Source organism: Adiantum capillus-veneris, chromosome 2 (assembly GCF_014529385.1).
Source record: "Adiantum capillus-veneris isolate H3 chromosome 2, ASM1452938v2, whole genome shotgun sequence".
Lineage (NCBI taxonomy): Eukaryota > Viridiplantae > Streptophyta > Polypodiopsida > Polypodiales > Pteridaceae > Adiantum > Adiantum capillus-veneris.
Genome location: NC_140932.1, coordinates 8796140 through 8816740, shown reverse-complemented (window position 1 = coordinate 8816740; position 20601 = coordinate 8796140). Strand labels below are relative to the sequence as shown.

Below are 20601 nucleotides of genomic sequence, written 5' to 3'. Positions count from 1 at the left end.
GACGGGCCCTAGGGCCGGGGGACGGCCGTAACCGGGCCGGGAACAGAAGGGAACGCCGAGGGACGGACGAAAATCGGGTCGGACGGGCGGGTCACAAGGGGGACGGACCGGGGTCGAACGGAACGGCCGGGGTCGGATGGGGTCCATTCAAAAATTTGCCCGTTTTTGACCGTTTTTAACGGATCTGTGCAGCCCCAACTGCCATATTTTTGGAGCCTTGGCCCTTGGGAGGATATAAAAGGCTCCATTGGGCCTCTTAATACTCATAGTCTCAATGCTCATTCCATTTCCCTCAAGCTCAAGGCTCAAGCTACTCAAGTCTCAATCATCAATGCTTTCCTCTCTACTCAATGCTCATTGCTCAACCTTGAAGCATGACCATTGACTACTTGAAGCATGACCATTGACTACTCTACACTCTAGTCTCCACTCTCAAGTCTCTCCCTCTTCTACCCACTTTGAAGTTTGAACTTTGAAGCTCTCCTCTCCCTCTTCTACCCACTTTGAAGCTCTCCTCTACTCTCTCTCCACACAAGCTCTCCTCTAACTCTTCTAACTTCTAAGCTCTTCTCTCTCGAGTCTCTCCACCATCATGTCATCTCAAGCCAACTCCAATTCTCAAGACGCTTCTTCTCGAAGGAGGCCCGCCGTGCAAACGTGGTCGTGGTGGGATGAGGTCGACTTTAGCTCACGTGGCAAAGGTGGCTTGTCCTAAGTCCTTTAGGCTTTTTGACTCTTGAACCCTTGTGGCATGCACTTCTCATTTTGTATCCATCGATCATCGATGTTTTATTAGCACATTTCAGCCTATATGACTCGTGTTCTTTGGTCTATTTAGTGTAAATTTATGGTCAAAGTGATGCTCTATGTGTGTGGCATATGTGTCACCAGCGTGTGACTACTATCTATCCTTTTTGTTGATTTCTTTCTTATTATTTATTTACTTTCACTTTTTGGAAACACCCCTCGGGAAATCTAACTGCCCTACATTGCATAGCTAGTGTGGAACTGTCCAGAGGGAGTCCAAGCCTGAGGGCAAGAGAGCACTAAGGTTAGCCAAAGTGGGATCATTGACTAGCCAAAGTGGAATCCTTTGCTACAGAGGCTACATTTCAATTCTGGATGTGGCCGCAGTGTACAAAGAGGGTCGGATGACCTAGAAAGATACAATGGCAGCATCTCCTAAAATTTAGGAAACTGCTATTTTGGGACCTGAAAATGTGTTTGCGTCATTACCTCCGGAATGACAAGGGGAACATTTTCTTACTCTGCCGTGAAGTCAACTGGGCAACCGGTTGGGAGATTTTTAGGCGGCAACCCTGAAACGGGAAAATGCTTGTAAATGTGCCAAGTGGCACCTTCTGGTGCACTTTCCTCATGCAACAAGAAGTGGCGCTGAATTTAGGAGGAGGAGGACTCATTTGCTGATTTTTGTCACAGGTTAAGAGCTATGGAGTGCTTCCTTTCCCTCCTATGTACAGTGTGGTGCCAGGAGTGATGCCCTGCACGCTACGCACTGCCCTCTCTCTCCCCTATGGCAGTATGTTATGCCCCTCTAGTGGGCTTTTCAATTGACCAATGTACAGTTGTGTGGGTTCATGCGCGATTGCTGAGGCAAGAGCCTCTTGCACAGGTACTGGATTAGCTAGCGGCTAATCCCCCCGCAGGTACAGGTGATTCGGAGAGGTTTCACGCTCGAAATCTCGTCCGATTCAAAGGGCAAGTAGCCCTACAGGTGCGGGAGCTCGAGGACTTGCTACGGATGCGACCGGCACGCGAAACGGAGCCCGAAACAGTAAATTACAGCCTGATGTGTATTTTTGCAGGTTTAGGGTTTTGGCCCTAAACGGACCCTAATACCCCCAGGAGGTTCGGGGACGCAAGGGGACCGCTGTACAAGCGATCTGGCGCATTTTCAGAGCTGAAAACAGAGACTTCAGCGTGCTGCAGATTCTCGCCAGGTTTTGCAAAGTGCCCGTATGCGTCGGGAAAGTCATTTAATGCGTGGGAATACTGACCGTGAAGGGTTCTAGTACAGTTATGCTGCCGAAATCAAGCCAGAACAGTCAAAATTCAGCCAAGGTTGTGCGGGGCAGCTTGGAAAGAACCACAACGTTTATTCCCTCTTTTAAACAATAAAGAAATACCAAAAGGGGCACCTAAGTTAGGGGCCAATCTGGTGTCGGTCTTCTCATACAGGTGCATTCTAGCATCTGTATCCCATTCCCCTCTCTTGTGTCATTATAGCACAGGTAGAATAGACAACTAATAATTGGTGAAAGCTAAATCAAGTTTTGAAGTAAAGTCTACCGCCCTTATTGGATTGAACAAGCCGGTTTCATGGTTCCATCAACGGGATTAAATCACTTTTTCCCATAGAAGTGAGCCTTGGTCAGATTGGGCTTGAAGACACAGGGGATCATAGACCAGACACAAGGAATAGCAATTATGGCTGACAGACCAGACGATGTGACTGAAGAGGTTTCCTCTTCACAGGGTCAACAGACACATGAAGTGGGTGAGTCCTCAAGACCACCACAGACGGATGATGATATATTCAGGACCGAGTTGGCTACTGCTGTGGCTATGTTCACACAAGTAATGCAGAATCCGAGGTTTTTAGCTTTTTTGCAACCTCCTGTTCCGTCTCAGCAAGTTGGGTCACTGGATCGTATTCAAAAGCCTGTTAAGGCTCGAGCACAGGTGATTCATACTGCACAGTCAATGGAAACACCTGTACACTTGACGGAGAACATGCAGTCTCCACAACCTGTGCCTAAGGTGCAAGAACAGGTGGCTGAGATGCCAGTCTTTCAAGCTGTACCAGTTCAGCCAGCCACTTTTCAGCAGCCTATAGCTGGTTCTAATGGGCAGGGAAGCAACCTACAGGCTATGCAACAGGTCTTCCCACCACCTTCAGTACACCCTGGCTATTTTGGAGGTGGATCGGTATTCCAGAGCATGGCTGGTCATGCACCTGGAAATCAATTTTACACGCCAGGAACAGTGTTCTGGGGTGCTCAAACGATGATGCCTAACCCCATGTATGGTGTCACGGGCATGCTACCAGGGTTTCAAAGCACTCCGGACCAATTTGGGATGCCACAGGCAAATTTTGGTATGGCTGGAATTACAAATCAGCAGCCAAATATGGCATTTCCAGGTCAACTTAATTGCGGTCAGGGAACACAAATGAACCCTAACAGTGTTCCCATGTTTCAGTCACTTCCATATGACAATTTAACACCGCTGGAGAGACCAACTCCGTACAAAGAAGGTGACAAAGGTGTGTCTTTCACGACCTTTACAGGGTTTGATGACGGGAAGAAGGCTCTCTCATTCCTCCAGCAGTTTAATAAGGCCTATGCAGGGGGAAACTTTACAGAGGCTTCAAAGGTCCGCAAGGCAGCCACTTTCTTGACAGGGAATGCGGGACAATGGTGGACAACTTTATTGCTTCAAGGGCAAGCTCCGTCCACATGGATTTATTTCAAGCAGATTTTTGCAACAGCATGGTTATCTGGTGATTTTGAAGCAGATGTCATGACAGAATGGCACCAGCTTAATGCTGCCACTTGCAAGAATCTGGATGACTATAATCGGAAGTTTTGGAAAGCTCAACTTCTAGTAACTTCCTATAGGTTTGTGCCATTGACAGAACAGATTGAAAAATACTGTTGTTGCCTACCCAAAGGATTGAGAAAGTACTGCACGAAGACCAAAGTCACTACTTTGACGCAGCTCATCGAGGTAGCAAACAATGGCAATGGTTTGCTCAAGGGAGAAGATTGTGAATTCAATACTGGCGTCAAGGAAGGATCAGCCGAGAAAAATTCAGCGAAGAAGTATGTTCCCAAGGAGGCTCCGAAAGTGACTCAGGAGCCAGCCAACGCAAGAAAAGACAAAGCTACGGCTGAATCAGAAAAGGGACCAGCGAAGAAATGGAAAAGACGCTTTCCTCGCAAGTCGGAAGAGCAAAAGAAGGTCCTGAGGTCAGAGAACAAATGCTTCATCTGTGAGCAGCCTGGCCACATTGCTTACAATTGTCCTACAAAGAAAAGGCCAGCTGATTCTGAAGACAAGGAGGACAAGAAAGGAAAGAAGCCCATGGCTAGTCTAGTGCCAGATATGGTGGGCGACAAGCCAAATTCAGATGCAAGAGAGCTTTGCAGAGCATGGGGAAAGGTCAGGGATCAAACAGTGCTTATCTTCTTTGATCCAGGTGCCAAAGCCAACTTCATTTCCCCAGAATTGGCTTCAAATTTGGGAATCAGACCTGAAGAGATGGGGTATACAGCAGAGGCAGGTTTGGCATGTCCTGGCCATACAGAGGCTGTGACACCCATCATTGGAAAGTTGCGCCTACATATCCAGTCCTATGTAGATGCTGAAGAATTTTACATCATGCCACTGGACGGATGTGATGTGTTGTTAGGTATTCCTTGGTTATTTCGTGTACAGGGAATCATGGATGCCTACAACAAAAAGATCACTGTACAGAGCAGGGGAAAGACTCACATTCTGGATGTAAAGCTTAAAGGGGAGTCTATTCCCACTGTATCAGCTTCTGCTATTACTTCTGTAATGAAAAAGCATCTTTCTGCGTACTTGGTTTTTGCACGTGAAGTGTCAGATTGTGATGAATCAAATTTATCTGTGCTAGATAAAGAAAGGTCAATGTTTTTACAACAGTATAGTGACTGTTTTTCCGATTCATTACTGTCTCAATTACCGCCAGAGAGACCCGAGGACCATGCGATAGATTTGGTGTTGGTGCCATTGTAGTAGCCCACCAAATAAGCCTCCGTACAGGGTTAGTGCGGCTCAGTAGAAAGAGATAATGGACCAAGTACAGGAGCTGTTAGAAAAGGGGCTGATTCAGCCCAGTTTATCTCCATTCTGTTCTCCAGTGTTGTTGGTGCAGAAAAAGGATGGCTCATGGCGTATGTGCATCGACTACCGTGCACTGAACAAGAATACCATCAAGAATAGGTTCCCTATACCTAGAATTGATGATATTATGGACAAATTAGAAGGAGCAGCTATGTTTAGCAGGATAGATCTAAAGAGTGGGTACCATCAGATCCACATTAGATCAGAGGATGTGCACAAGAATGCTTTTAGAACGACGTTTGGCCTTTACGAATTTTTAGTGATGCCCTTTGGTTTCACAAATGCTCCTGCTACGTTCAATAGGATGATGGACAGAATTTTCCGTCCACACCAGCAGTTTGTTGGTACATTCTTTAATGACATGATAGTCTACTCAAAGAATGAAGAGGAGCATAGGCATCACTTGGCCATTGTGTTCAAAGAGTTACGCAGTCATAGATTGCTCATCAATGCAAAGAAAAGTGAGTTTTTTCTGGAAGAGATCCACTTTCTGGGACACATTGTCTCAAAGGATGGTGTCAGAATGGATCCTGCAAAAGTTGAAGCGATCAAGTCATGGCCAGATTTGAAGACGGTGCATGATGTCGAAGCTTCTTGGGACTATGCTCCTATTACAGAAGGTTTATCCGAAATTTCCCTGAGATTGCTTCACCTTTACATGCTCTTCAAAAGAAGGCGGTCACCTTTAGATGGACACAGAAAGAGATTTCAGCTTTTAATCTCTTAAAGGAAAAGATGACTTCAGATCCAGTCATTGTGTTGCCAGATCTTAGGAAGTCATTTGTGGTCCAGTGCGATGCCTGCGGTAGTAGCATTGGTGCAGTGCTAATGCAAGATGCCAAGGTAGTAGCCCATGAGAGCAGAATTTTGCAAGGGCCAGAGATGACCATGCAGGTCTATGAGAAAGAGTTACTGGCTGTGATTCATGCGCTCTTAAGTTGGAAGCACTACCTGTTAGGTGCAGATTTCGTTGTCCAAATGGACCATCAGGCCTCGCGATACTTCTTGACACAGACAAAGTTATCTGAGAAGCATATGCGATGGGCAAATATCTTGTCCATATTCCATTTTCAGATTGTGCATGTGGAAGGCAAGAAGAACGTTGTGGCTGATGCCTTGTCAAGGAAGCCACAAATTTCAGCTGTGTCAATTCCTTATCATCATGAACTTGATGATATGAGAGAACAGTATGCAAATGATGAAGATTTTGCAAGGGTCTTCGAGCAGCTAATGGATGGACAACATCATGAACACTATCTTCTCAAAGATGGGTTCATGATGATGCATGGCAGATTGTGTGTCACAAAGCCATTGCGACGCAAAGTTATGGAAGAAAGTCATGTCCCACCGTATGCAGGGCATCATGGTATCGATGCTACAGTTAAAGCGGTTGAGACATTCTTCTACTGGCCTACATTGAGAAGAGATGTGGATGCCTTTGTGCGAGAATGCCTAATATGCCAAAAGGTCAAGTTTGACAAGGAAAAGGCACCAGGGTTATTGCAACCACTACCTATTCCAGATAAACCATGGGAAAGTATTGCTATGGATTTTATCTTTGATCTTTCGAGAACGCAGACAGGAAACGATGGTATTTGGACCATTATTTGCAAATTTAGCAAACAGGCTCATTTTATTCCTGTCAGGAAGAAGATAAACCAGATCAAATGGCACGCTTGTTTATGAGCAATATTTTCAAGTATCATGGCATGCCACAATCGATTGTTAGCGACCGTGATCCACGCATGACAAGTTTGTTCTGGAGAGGCTTGTTTGAGAATATGGGCACAACGCTCAAATTCTCTTCGTCATTTCATCCTCAAACAGATGGGCAGTCAGAAGAGGCAAATTCTACTGTCCTAGATCTGCTGAAGTGTTGTGTCAGAGCATAAAGGAAAGTGGGAGCAGTATTTACCATTGGTGGAGTATGCATACAATAATACCGTGCATTCATCAACTGGCAAGGCACCTTTTGAGATAGTTGAAGGTGGCAAGAAAGTTCCTCCCATACTGCATACAAAGGACAAGATATTTGAAGCAGATAAGTATGTTCAGGACATGGATGAAATGTACAAGAAGGTCAAAGTGGCCTTAGAAAAGACTCAGGCAAAGCAAAAGAAAGCAGCTGATCGTCACCGTCGTGAAGTGGTTGAAGTGGTATATTCACTTGGTGATTGGGTGCTTAAAGAAGATGAAGGGCAAGGAAAGACTATTTCCAAAGCTCAGCATGCGTTACTATGGGCCTTTTCAAGTGTGCGACATAATCAGTGATGTTGCATATAGGCTGAAATTTCCTGACAGTTGGAAGATTCACAATGCGTTTCATGTGAGTCTTCTCAGACCCTATGTGGGTGATGTGCCAGAAGATATGCCAGCTGAAGATCAGCTGGAAGTCGAGAAACTTGACGAGATCTTGGTCCCGGAACAGATTTTGGCACACAAAGAAAGGAAAGTGAAAGGCAAGGTTGCTAGGCATTACTTGGTAAAGTTCAGAAACTATCCACCAATGGATGCTAAGTGGATGGAAGAAGGTGAACTTGTAGAGTCACCAACTGTGTTATCACTTTACCTGGAAGCCTTCGATTTGCAACCTACCTTGACCCCTTGAGTTTCAGAGCTACATGGATTGTCAGTGTGACAATGGCTTTTGAAACAAATGATGTACATGGTATTTAAAGTGAGCTCAAATGAAATACCTGTTACATGAATGTTAGAGCTGTACAGATTGTCAGTTTCGCAATTGCTCTTATGGCATGTCCAAAAGTTTGGTTAGTGCTATAGAAGTGAGTATTTCTTGTCAGTTTGTCAAGCATGTACGACATAGATGCAAACGAGGACGTTTGAGATTTCAAGAGGGGGGTATGTCACCAGCGTGTGACTACTATCTATCCTTTTTGTTGATTTCTTTCTTATTATTTATTTACTTTCACTTTTTGGAAACACCCCTCGAGAAATCTAACTGCCCTGCATTGCATAGCTAGTGTGGAACTGTCCAGAGGGAGTCCAAGCCTGAGGGCAAGAGAGCACTAAGGTTCGACAAGGACTATGGTTAGCCAAAGTGGGATCATTGACTAGCCAAAGTGGAATCCTTTGCTACAGAGGCTACATTTCAATTCTGGATGTGGCCGCAGTGTACAAAGAGGGTCGGATGACCTAGAAAGATACAATGGCAGCATCTCCTAAAACTTAGGGAACTGCTATTTTGGGACCTGAAAATGTGTTTGCGTCATTACCTCCGGAATGACAAGGGGAACATTTTCTTACTCTGCCGTGAAGTCAACTGGGCAACCGGTTGGGAGATTTTTAGGCGGCAACCCTGAAACGGGAAAATGCTTGTAAATGTGCCAAGTGGCACCTTCTGGGGCACTTTCCTCATGCAACAAGAAGTGGCGCTGAATTTAGGAAGAGGAGGGCTCATTTGCTGATTTTTGTCACAGGTTAAGAGCTATGGAGTGCTTCCTTTCCCTCCTATGTACAGTGCGGTGCCAGGAGTGATGCCCTGCACGCTACGCATTGCCCTCTCTCTCCCCTATGGCAGTATGTTATGCCCCTCTAGTGGGCTTTTCAATTGACCAATGTACAGTTGTGTGGGTTCATGCACGATTGCCGAGGCAAGAGCCTCTTGCACAGGTACTGGATTAGCTAGCGGCTAATCCCCCCGCAGGTACAGGTGATTCGGAGAGGTTTCACGCTCGAAATCTCGTCCGATTCAAAGGGCAAGTAGCCCTACAGGTGCGGGAGCTCGAGGACTTGCTACGGATGCGACCAACACGCGAAACAGAGCCCGAAACAGTAAATTACAGCCTGCTGTGTATTTTTGCAGGTTTAGCGTTTTGGCCCTAAACGGACCCTAATACCCCCAAGAGGTTCGGGGACGCAAGGGGACCGCTCTACAGGCGATCTGGCGAATTTTCAGGGCTGAAAACAGAGAATTCAGCGTGCTGCAAAATTCTCGCCAAGTTTTGCAAAGTACCCGTATGCGTCGGGAAAGTCATTTAATGCGTGGGAATACTGACCGTGAAGGGTTCTAGTACAGTTATGCTGCCGAAATCAAGCCAGAACAGTCAAAATTCAGCCAAGGTTGTGCGGGGCAGATTGGAAAGAACCACAGCGTTTATTCCCTCTTTTAAACGATAAAGAAATACCGAAAGGGGCGCCTAAGTTAGGGGCCAATCTGGTGTCGGTCTTCTCATACAGGTGCATTCTAGCATCTGTATCCCATTCCTCTCTCTTGTGTCATTATAGCACAGGTAGAATAGACGACTAATAATGGGTGAAAGCTAAATCAAGGTTTGAAGTAAAGTCTACCGCCCTTTTTGGATTGAACCGGCCGGTTTCATGTGTGTAGGTCAAAAAATGCCAAAAAAACTCTCTTTTCTTTTTGCCATTCCGACCCTCGTCCCCGTTTCCTGACTTTTGCCGTCCCGACCCCGTTCCCGACCCCGACCCGCCGTCCCGTGTAACTATGTCTGTCGCGGAGAATCTACAAAACGCTAGGGTCTGATACAGATGCAAAAAAGCTAGGACTGAAAATCTGTTGCTGTCGCCGGTTGTCTTGCTAGGCAAAATGCTAGGCTGATCTGCTGTTGCCAGGTCGCTTCAATGCAAAAACGTTGGACTTCTTCTGCTAAAAACGCTAGGTACTCGATGCAGAAAACGCCAGGGTGGCTGCTCCAAAAACGCTAGGTCTCTTGGGGGGTTCTGTTGAGAAGGTGCCTGTTGAGCGTGTGCTCCTGCTGCCTCTTCTGCCAATTAGTGCTAGTCTAGGTTTGCTTATACACAAACTTACTCAATTTGCCCTACCTACTTTCCAACAAAAGTCACTTAAAAATAATAAGTGAAAAATGTCAAAAATAGGGAAAATAGGCTAAATGCACTGGAAAATTCCCCTTAAGGATTTTGATGGATTCTAATGGGAATGCTTATGATCATGTTGTGTGCAACGAGAGGATATGCATCTACACTAAGTGCCTGGGCATGCACGGTCTGCGAACAGACTCACAAAAGTGCCAGAACAGTTGCTAATCTAGACTGACTGGACTGACTGAACCCTTGTCGTGCTTTAGCTTGTCCACGGACACATAGGGTTGGATGTGTCACGTGACACCCAAGGGGGCTTGTAGCAAGTGCAAGGAAGCCACTGTTTAGCTGTAGATCACCCAACGTTTTGTTGTAGATCAGCCTAATGTTTTTGCTTAGCAGATCAACCTAGCCTTTTTCATGGGCAGCGGATGTACTGCTTGGAGATCGTCTCTACTATGCAGCGTCTCCTCAGGGCGGCCTTACATAGGCCTTATGATCATATGGTGGCAAAGGTTCTCATCCGAGATCCAGATCCAGATCTAGATCTAGCCATGAGGAGGTGCACCAGATCTATGTTCTCAGAGCATGTTGGAGGTGGTACCCATGTGGAAATCGTGTCCGTGGTCTCGTATGCAAGAGCAATTGGTAGTGTCCGTGGTGTCGTATGCAAGAGCAATTGGTAGTGTCTGTAGCAGTCGCAGTTGTGTATACCTCAGGTCTATCCATTAGGATGACAGATTTATGCCGAACCACCCTTGGTCACTTGTATGAGCAGCTTGTTATCAGCATGGAGAGTCTTTCCTAGATCTCTCTCTCTCTCTCTCTCTCTCTCTCTCTCTCTCTCTCTCTCTCTCTCTCTCTCTCTCTCTCTCTCTCTCTCTCTCTCTCTCATTCTTCCCTTTCTACCTCAGTGATCTCTGTTCTCCACGGGTACCTTGTTCATGTAAGTGGCATTGCAAGTGTTCTAGATCGGAGTCGAGGTGTCCATCGGATCACGAACTAGTTCTTGTCTTCATTGCAACTTCCGTTGCCACCTTTGACATGGTATCAGAGCCCTAGGTGACACAACCACCTTGGATGCTCGGATTTGGCTGATCCGGTGCCATTTTGGACTTGATTGAGAAAGAACAAGCTTGTTGTTTTTCCTGTTTTTTTTTCTCCAAGTTTGGGGCAGATTTGGATATGTGGAGGCTATGAACTCTCTTCTACGACTTCCTTGTCTTTACCCTTGATTACCCCGACCTCTCTTCACCGAGGAGAACCCGATGGAGGTTTCAGGATGTGTAGTAGTGCTAGATTGTTTTGGTCTTCCCAGATGGAGTCTTGTTGCCGTGCCTTCCGAAGGGGAGCAAGCATGCGGGTTGTTGGATCCAAAGGGGAAGCTATTTATTTCCAGCTGTCTCAACAGCAGTATTATCTTCTTCAACACTTCTGGAGTAGGTTTCTATGGTTGTGTTTCTTCAAGGAGATGGATTGGCAGATTTGTTGTGCCTTTTGCACATGCACGTTTTTCTTGGAATTGTCAACGGAGCTACCTAACCAATGGGTACCACATTGTGGATTATGGATGACAAGAGGGGGATCTCTTTCCTTTCTTGGAGCAGAGGATGTTCTTTGATTTTCCTTTTCCATATGAGAATGGAAGTTCCAGCTCCGGCTTCAGTAGTCTCTTGTTCATCCGATATGCAGCAGTTCAGGTGCATGTTCCATTGTATGTGTTGGAGTAGGCAAAGGGGGATACTTCTCACCAGAATCACTTCTTGTTTGATCATCCGACTTCCTTGGATGAGGGTTTAGAAGTGGAGCATGTAGTGCCAGATGCTTAGGCGACACTGATAACAATTCGAGGAGGTTTCGTTGGTGGACTACTCCTATCTCCATGTTCTCTCTTCACCGAGGATAGTGTGGCCCTACAGATTTTGGTCATTCCTTTGCCCTTTTGTGAGCTTGTCAATACCAGTTGAGGGACAAGTTTACGATCTCTTGTGAGCTTGTCAGCACCAGTTGTGGGACAAGTTTGCAACCTTTTATGGGAGTTTTTTGTTTGGATGCTCGACAGCAGATTTGTCGAGATCCTTTGGATGACAGTTTTGCACATAGTGTCGACAGTTAGTGGGGACATCTAGTTCCTACTCCCACACTCAACAACATTTCGATGCTTCTTCCATACATCCCTTTGGAGAGCTCCAACCTTGGGGGCAATCCTTTGGGTGCAGATTTGGCCACGGCTGGCAAGTATAGCAGGTCTTTTCCTCGCGGTTTTTTGCCCAACTTTTTGGCATGTTCTTCATGAGTTCGTTGCAATTCCCCAGGCGGTTCCTTTACTCTTCCTTTGAGTATTGGTGTCATGTTGTGAATTGGATATTGAATGTACAATTTAGTTGTGGATATGTTCTCTTCAGCACAAGTGGAAAGGACAGTTTTGGTGAAGATTTTAAGGAAACAAGTTACAACTTACAACAGTGGGAGTATATGTACTCTTCTGAGTTTGTATGCAGTTTGGCATATTGTACTACACGTTTAATCTTGGCAGGCACAGAGGAGTAGCAGACATTTGGTTTGATCTTAGGGAGTTTGCTTGAGTAGCTGGATTCTTTTGGACCCCGATGGCTTCTTTGGCAAACATGATCGTCACGTGACGAGCTCTCAGGTCTTTCTAATCTTAGCAGTCCGAGTATACGGTTGGTGTGATTCTCTTTGAATCTGGAGTTCCTTGAGATTTAGGTTTTGCTATTCAGTTACAGAGGAAGCAGTTTTACTCCAACAAGTTTCAGATTTCTTCCGTGGTCTCGTGCGCAGTAGCAGTTGGCCTAACCATAGGGCCATGTTCACTTGGCCGAATATAGCTTAGGCGCCCATCCTCATATTTGGGGACGTAACAGGAACACTCCCCACTGTCTACACCTAGCAGACATTGGTTGTGCTCATGTGCAATTAGAGGGTATGTAACTAATCTAAGTGCCTGGACATGCACGTCTTGCATAAAAGCTCACAAGGGTACCAGAACACTTCTTAGGTTGTCCTAAACCCTAGAAGGAAGAGTTAGCTTGTCCGCATACAAATAGGGTTAGATGTGCACATGACATCCACACTGGCTGCGCATAGGGACAAACCCAAAAACAATGCCTCAAGGGCTCAACATCTAAAGTACATCTCTTACAAGTCAGATCATGAACAATGACTGCAACCCAAGTGCCAACAGGCAATCCTATGTGTGCTATCATCCACATGAAAAAACATATCCTACGGCTGATCCTGAGGGTCCATATGCATGGTCAAAACTATTGCCAAAAGCCGGGAGGATGTGCCGATCCGGCCATAACACTGGCCGGTGTGGATGGTGAGGTGAGGTAGCTGGCCGGTCTGCAAAAGAAGTCTCCTCCCAAGGGATACAGTGTACTCAAAAAAGGATAAGAGGGGCTCCATCATTGCAAAACGAAGGCCATTGCCACTCACTAGGTTCCCAATCCAAATGAACAAGGGGCTTTCCTTGCCAAATTCACAATCTCCAAAATGGTGCCTCCTTAGCAGTGAAAACAAGGTGAACACATGATCTCCTCAGGAAAGAGCCTACCACTCTAGGCTACCAATGGGTAGTCAACTACTGATCACGTGGAACCTCACCCTGAAACTCCACTCTGATGCGACTTCCATGATGGCGAGTCTCACCAATCCTAAAGATTAGAGTCCCCTGCTAAGCAATCATCGAGACTCCCGAGCGAGGATCGAATGGCAGAGTGTCATGAGAAAGAGGAGCAAATGGAAGACAAACTGAAAACATCCGAAGTGGCAGAGGAGCCAGCGGCAAAGAAGAAAAAAGACGAAAGCAAGACTCTACCAAGTTTTATGGGGACTCCCAAAGGCCACAATGATGAGAATACTGAGCATTAAGATAGAAGGCCTTAATCTTCTTCGACATGGGAGCCAAGGCCAATGTTATCACTTCCGAGATGGTTGCTCGTCTTAGAGTCAAGCTGGAGGACATGGGACCAAAAATAGATGCAGTGTTGGTGGCACAAGGACATGCAGTCACCATAATGCCTCTCGTTGGGTGGCAAGCTTCTCTTGCATTATCACGGAGGGCACCAGGACTTCCATATCATGCCACTTGAGGGGTGTGATGTGCTTTGGGGGGTGCCTTTGCATCACAAAGATGACGTAGTGGTTCAGTCAAAGGCTAGAAAGCTTCAATTAAAGACTAGCAAAGGTAAAAGATGTGGTGAACGATACAAAGCTAAAGGGCGAGCCAATCCCCCTTGTATCACTTTCAGCCATTTCTAAATTAATAAAAATCAAATCAAATCTTTTCATTAACTTCTTTCTAAAACCTACGGATAAATATGAGGATTCATGTTTTTTAGAGTTAAGAGTAAAAGCATCAAAACTTCCTTCAAGCTCATGCCGATCATTTTTGAGAGGGTTTATCAAGTGAGCTACCCCCAGAAAGACCAGCATCTTGATTTGATTCCAGGAAGAAATCATGAGCCAAGTCAATGAGATGTGTTCAGGTGCAGCATGACATCAATTCAATACGCGATAGGCTCTCTCTCTCTCTCTCTCTCTCTCTCTCTCTCTCTCTCTCTCTCTCTCTCTCTCTCTCTCTCTCTCTCTCTCTCTCTCTCTCTCTCTCTCTCTCTCTCTCATCCATCTCATTGTAAAGGAATATTACCAAAATGCCCCTAGAATTAGTAAAAAATCCCAAAACACCCTACAAACTTCAAAAATAATCAAAATCTCCCTCATATTTGCCAAAATTTTCCAAAATACCCTTAAATTTTATCAAAATCCCCAAAATACCCTCGCCAAAGGCGAGTTTTAGAATTAAGCTTTTTGCATCTAGACCGGAGCACAAGTCATTATTACGGAGTTCTATCCACTCATAGACGTCCGCTCTAGTAAGATGGTCCCTACCAACTCCGAGTCTTAGCAAGAATCTTCTGAGCCGCGCAATGACATCCTCTGTCTAGGTTCTCTCTTCTCTCTAAAGGATGCTCGATTTTTCTCTTACCCTAAACTTTATGTTCTCCTCTCTAGAAAAATGAAATTTTCTCTCTCTAACAACCGGGGAATAATTTCTCCCTCCTGGTAGAGTTTTCTCTATGTGGAATTTGCTATTTTCTCTTTCTAGATTTACTAGGAGATTTCCTCTCTAAACAAAAAAGGAGATTTCTCCCTCCTCGCAGAATTTTCTTTTTGTGGAATCTGCTATTTTTCTCTTTCTAGATTTACTAGCAGATTTCCTCTCTCTAAAGCAGAGGAGAGGGAGGGGAGTTTTCGCTTTCTAGTTGGAGAGAGACCCCGTGCTTTTTCCCTCTCTTCTCCTTGTGAAAATTGTTACAAATAATTTTTTGATCTGACCCTAAAGAGCTAAGATCAACCAAAAAGGGGAGGAAGAGGGTTTTGAGGGGGAGGGTGTTAAATTATGCATCTCGTGTGATCGTGCCCAGCTTTTGGCCTATTGATTTAGTTATAAAGCCCATGAGACAATCACTTTGCATCCATCTGATTAGAGTTAGGCTATGGTCACGTGAGGCTTACTTATTAGTTATAGATAACTAAGCCAACTATGCCCAGACAGAGCATTAACTGAATAACTAAGCCTCTTGCATGATCATGTGAGGCTTAATTATTCATTCATCCTCCCAACTAAGCCTTGAACTTCACAACTATACCAGATCGGCATAGTTACAAAGGGTGGGCATAGTTATTCATTTAATGCTCCTTTTTGCGTGTGACCAAGAATGAGGCTTAGTTATTTGTTCAAATAATTGATAACTAAGCCTCGTGTGACCATAGCCTTAGATGGAGCAATCTCAAGCTTCACTTGTCAATCTCTCTCTCTCACTCTTGTACCTCTCTTTCTATGGGAAGTTTATAAAAGCCCGTGAGACTATCACTTTGTATCCATCTGATTAGAGTTAGTATGAGCAATCTCAAGCTTTGCTTGTCAATCTCTCTCTCTCTCTCTCACTCTCGTACCTCTCTGTTGCTGTGAGTGTGTCGCATCTACGCTTCCGCGTTTGGCTATTCTGACATGATATCAGATGTCTTCAATGGGTGAACACAGTTGACGATAGCGAGGAGGAGATCTCGCGCGGAGACAGAGAAGACAAAGCCCTGGCCGTTGATCTACCCTTTTTTTTGCTCGTGACCGTGTTGTGGATGTCCATCATCAATCAACTGAGGGCGCTATCACGGCGTTTTATATACGCTGGCTGTGCTGCAAATCTGCAGCGATATCAAAGGAAGGGCAGCAAGGGTTGTCTAGGCAGAGGCTCGTGCAATGCAGACACTTGTGTTGTTGGATTCAACAAGGCGACTTAGCTTGCTGTCACTACTTTGCCGGTTGCATGTTTCACTGATGGGAAGCGGTTGATTGCTTTGTATCTGCAAGCTCAGAAGGTGCGATTCTCAAGGGTACCCTTGTGGATGTGTACCCTTGTGGATGTGTCCATGATGATCGGAGGCTCCATCGGTTGGATACTGTCATAGATCAGAAGTAGCTATACGTTTCATCTTCCTCGTGCCATCAATGCATCATGCAAGTCTTTCATACAGGGCTGAAAAAGAGCTTCAGAAATTGCAATCACGACATGTTCGTGAGCCGACGGTGGATACCCTGTAAGTGATATGTTCATGGTTCTCACTCTCAGAGTGTTGGGAGCAGGATGTTTGAGTAACAAGATGTGTTCTATGTTCAAGGATAAAGGAAACATGATGTGTTCACTATTTGTGAAAGAGGGGTCCACGAACCTTGATTTATCAACCAATGTAGACATCAATGGCAGATATAGATTGTTTGAAGAATGGTCAATAGTTGCATTCTCTAGGGTGTATCAGTATCTCGGCTAGTGCACAGGTGCCCATGGTCACTTCTACTTTGCCTACTTCATCAACTTCAATAAACCATGAGAATTTTGGCGTGTCAATCTCTCTATTTTATATCTCTCACTCTTGTACCTGTCTGCACCCGCGAGTATGTCGCATTTTCGCTGCCGCATTGTGCTATTCTCACCGGGGGAAGGTTGTTTTATGGCACAAATTCTAGATTTGGGCTTGCTTTTGGGCAACATGTTTTTTTGAGGCATGTGAGTGCATTTCAATTGCTTTTTGGAGGGCGCCATGTTGTTAGGAAGATCGTGAAGAGCTCAGAAAAGAGTCTTTTGTGTAGCCACTTCGACACAATCAGATCCACACACACACACACACACCAGTCCACAGCCACGAGTATGTCGCATCTATGCTTCCGCATTGTGCTATTATGACAAGAAAGGGGGGTGGAGGGGGAGCTGTTTTATTGGCACAAATTCTAGATTTGGGCCTGTTTTTTGGGCACCATGTTTTTTCGGAGGCATGTGAGTGCGTTACAGTTGCTTTTTGGAGAGCACCATGTTGTTACGAGGCTGGTGAAGAGCCTACCTATAAAAGAGTCTTTGTGTAAGTACTTAGACACAATCAGATCCACACACGCTCACTTGTTGCATGTAGATTACGACTTGGGACAGATCCTTGCTGTCTGTTGTATACTTACTCACGTAATAAACAAATACCTGCAAGTGCTGAATAACAAAACAAATTTTGAATCCCATTACAAGGAAGCGGGTCAATAGCATGCTATTAATATCATCAAAAGGTGTATGTCTCTAAAACAAAACCTAAGACAACACTAACTGGTAAAGGCGATGTGCTTTAGCAGCAGATGTAGGATATAACACACTGAACAGAAAACGGCCGAAGATAGTTGCCTATACTTAAATACATAAAATGTTGACAATTCTGAAGTAATGAACTAATTAAAAGTTATCACAAAGGCACTAAAAAGAACAAAGACAGTTACCTAAACTTGAATGGAATATAAGATGGTCTGCGTGTAATAATGTTCACAATGAATTAACTAAATCCTGTAAATTGGTGCTGAAAGAACAGAGAGAGCTGCCTAAACTTGACCTGAGACACGCACACATAAAGTTGATACTGCCGAAAAACAAAAAGAAACTCATTCAACTTTTTGGTAAACAATAGAGCAAGTAAACTCAAGCGCATGTCTAACAAACTACCAACTTTGGTCAAACATAAATCAGGACAGTAAGGTGAGATACAGATAATAAACGCTGAGCATCCTGATAGCAAGATCTTTCAAAGGAAGATAGAATATACCAGCCAAAATCCTCGATAGACATGTGATTCTAACATCAATTTTCGCGAATGTGGTAGGTTTGACCTGAACCCCTTTGCAGCCTGAAGAGCTCTCTGACGTTCTTCATCTGATACTGGACGGCGCTTAGATATGAATGCTTCAGTCAAGTAACCTTTAACATCATTCATCCTGTCCTGTTGTGTCGCCTCATCGGTACAGTATAAAGAATCTTCAGAATCTTTCTTTTCGGAGTCTGACTCAGAAGACATCTCTTCATTTATCATACAGTCACTGGGATTGTCAAGCTGTTCAACATCCTCCTCTTCAGATGAAGCAGTTTCTTGCTCACTGCCATTTGCAACTGAGTTGTGCGCAAGGCGCTCATGATCACTTGTACCTTCTTCTTTTTTAAGCAAGTTTACCCGAATCTGCAGAATGCCTTTATCTGCATTGCTGGGTGTGAGTGGCACATCCACAGGAATTGGCTGCAAGCATTTATCCTCTTTTGCATCTGTCATGCAATCGAGTGATTCCTCTGCATCGAGCATGCATGTGTCTCTGGACTCTGCAATGTCAACCTGCACCATGGAAACTTGGCTTGATTGTGGCTTTGGAGCACACTCTTTGCATTCATCTTCGTCGTCGTCATCCTCAATATCGATGATGAGGGGCGAACTTTGCAAATAAACATCAACTTTCCTCTTCTTTGCATCTGCATCTACACCTACGTCTTTAAACACATTACAAACAGCAGCCCTCTTTTTCGTCATGTGGTCCTTGGACACCAATCCTGCCCCACTATTTTGTGCTGTGAATGTTTCAGCCTTCTCACAGCCATCACTCCCATAGACAGAAACAGAGAAGCAACCTCTTGAAAGGAGCTTGAAGAACAGCAGATCACCAGCAACAAGGAAGTGATCTTTCACAAATTTCTCCCATCCGGTTGTAAAGGCCAAGTTACTCATAGTCGTTCCCTGCATAGCAACAGCCCATGTAGCCCCGCTTGGTCCTTCTAATTGCACTTCTGAGTACAAATGCTCGCCAGGAGCTGATGTATGATCAACTCTGATGTTTTTTCCTCCCAGAAAAGTCGGCGGGATAGGCTGCAACAATGCAAGATGAAGTGAGAGGGGAAACGCCCCAATGCAAGAGGTGAAGAAGGACAACTCGGGCAGAAAACATGAAGAGTGACACTTACCAGTGAGCAAGGAGCGCAGAAGGAAACAGGGGGGAGAAGGGAGAAGAAGGAAGGACTCCGAGAGCAAGAGGAAGAGCCCTGGCCATGAATTTGCTGGCAATGTTGCGTGCAATGCCGGCAAGCGACATAGGAGGGCCCCTGGCTCAGAGCAGCCATGGCCCAACAGGAGAGAGCTGGCGTAGAGGGGTGGAGTGCAGCAGGCCTCCACCCGCATGCATGCGCAGCGTGAGGAAGACGAGAGAGGAATGGGGAGAATACCGTTGGATACCCCGCAGCGTTTGCTACGTTCCTACTACCTAGTAGCACATTTCATTTTTTTGTTTATCGCAGCTACCTGCTGTTACCAAGTGTACTAAAAGCCTGAAGGTAGCGAATGGGAAATTGGATTCCTGTCCTGGAGTAAACTCATTCCTAGGCAGGCTATCCTGACAATAACTGATTGTTAGGGTTGGCACATGCAAGCCTTTTGTGCTTCAGATCGGCCGAAAAAGCGAGCAGGGCCGTCACCATTATGGTTGTTTGCTGAACCGTGAACATCTTGTCGTTGGCCCGACTATGATGAAAACCCCCCTCCCTCCATTACGTTCGGGCTTGGCCGTCTCAATTCATCGTGGCGGAAAGATACCAAAATTGTCTGTGGTCACCTTGCACACACTAATCTAGCTTTTCCACCTACATGTAACCTCTTGCAGGCTCTACCTCAGTGGCAAGTCAGCACCACAATTGTGAGAAGCAGCCATTGGCTATACATGTGCGATTCGGGCTGTTTGCACCTCAGACTGGTCGAGAGGTGCATGTGCCCGCCCATTGTGCCGATGTTAGCTCTAGATACTTTGGCCTAGCTTCACAAGTTCACGTCGAAGATACACTTAGGGTGTACACACCTGCTGGTGGCTGATCAAGTTCCCTATGTTCATGTACACGAGGTGCTAAAAGATTGGAATTTGGACCTAATAATCTGAAGTGGACATGAGCCGGTAGCCATTAATCGAGACTGCTTGTCCAATGTCCATAGCTGGGCAGGCTTTGAGACTTGAGCTATGTATCTCATACAATAGCACAAAACCACAAACAAAATGCTACCCTGGTTAATCATTTGTGATGTGTAACCCTCCAATTCAAAAAGGAAATGGGCAAGCATCTTTTGGTGTGTAATAATAGGCCTTATTCAAATTACAAAGTTAATTCCGTTCTCACATATCTCACCAAGGAACCTGTCTATTCCAGAATCATACCTGATGCTGCCTTGACGATGTAGCACTCGTCTTTAGGGAGAGAACCAAGTCGCGTTGATTCTCACTGCTCTTTGAAAGCCGATTTGTATGTCTTCGTGCTTCTTCCTTCTTGAATGGTGACGAAGGTCCACTTCGTGGTGAAGCTTGGTTGATTCCGTGGTAGCATGCCTCTGTAGAAAAAATTTGCCAGTCCTTCACTACTCCATGAAGAGTAGGTACTCTTAAATCCTTGGGCTTAGTTGTCGAGGCAGATGTGACCTCCTGAAGGTATGGCCTTTGGACTTCCCTTCTTGAAGAACTTACTCTAGTGCTCTTGTAGACCTTGAGTCTTGATC

The 20601-nt window shown here is 45.3% G+C and overlaps 1 protein-coding gene across 1 annotated transcript in view; it reads right to left on the bottom strand.

Moving 5' to 3' along the window:
- Positions 1 to 19526, bottom strand: part of LOC147462351 (uncharacterized) — a 69038-nt gene extending 49512 nt beyond the window's left edge. Inside the window, exons 1-2 of the mRNA XM_086483651.1 lie at positions 19032 to 19526; positions 17854 to 18936 (exon numbers count right to left, since the gene is read on the bottom strand). Of these exons, the coding sequence (XP_086339777.1) occupies positions 17854 to 18936; positions 19032 to 19187 (1239 nt within the window). The 5' untranslated portion in view covers positions 19188 to 19526. The remainder of the gene's footprint in view (positions 1 to 17853; positions 18937 to 19031) is intronic.
- Between the last annotated feature and the right edge of the window lie 1075 nt (positions 19527 to 20601).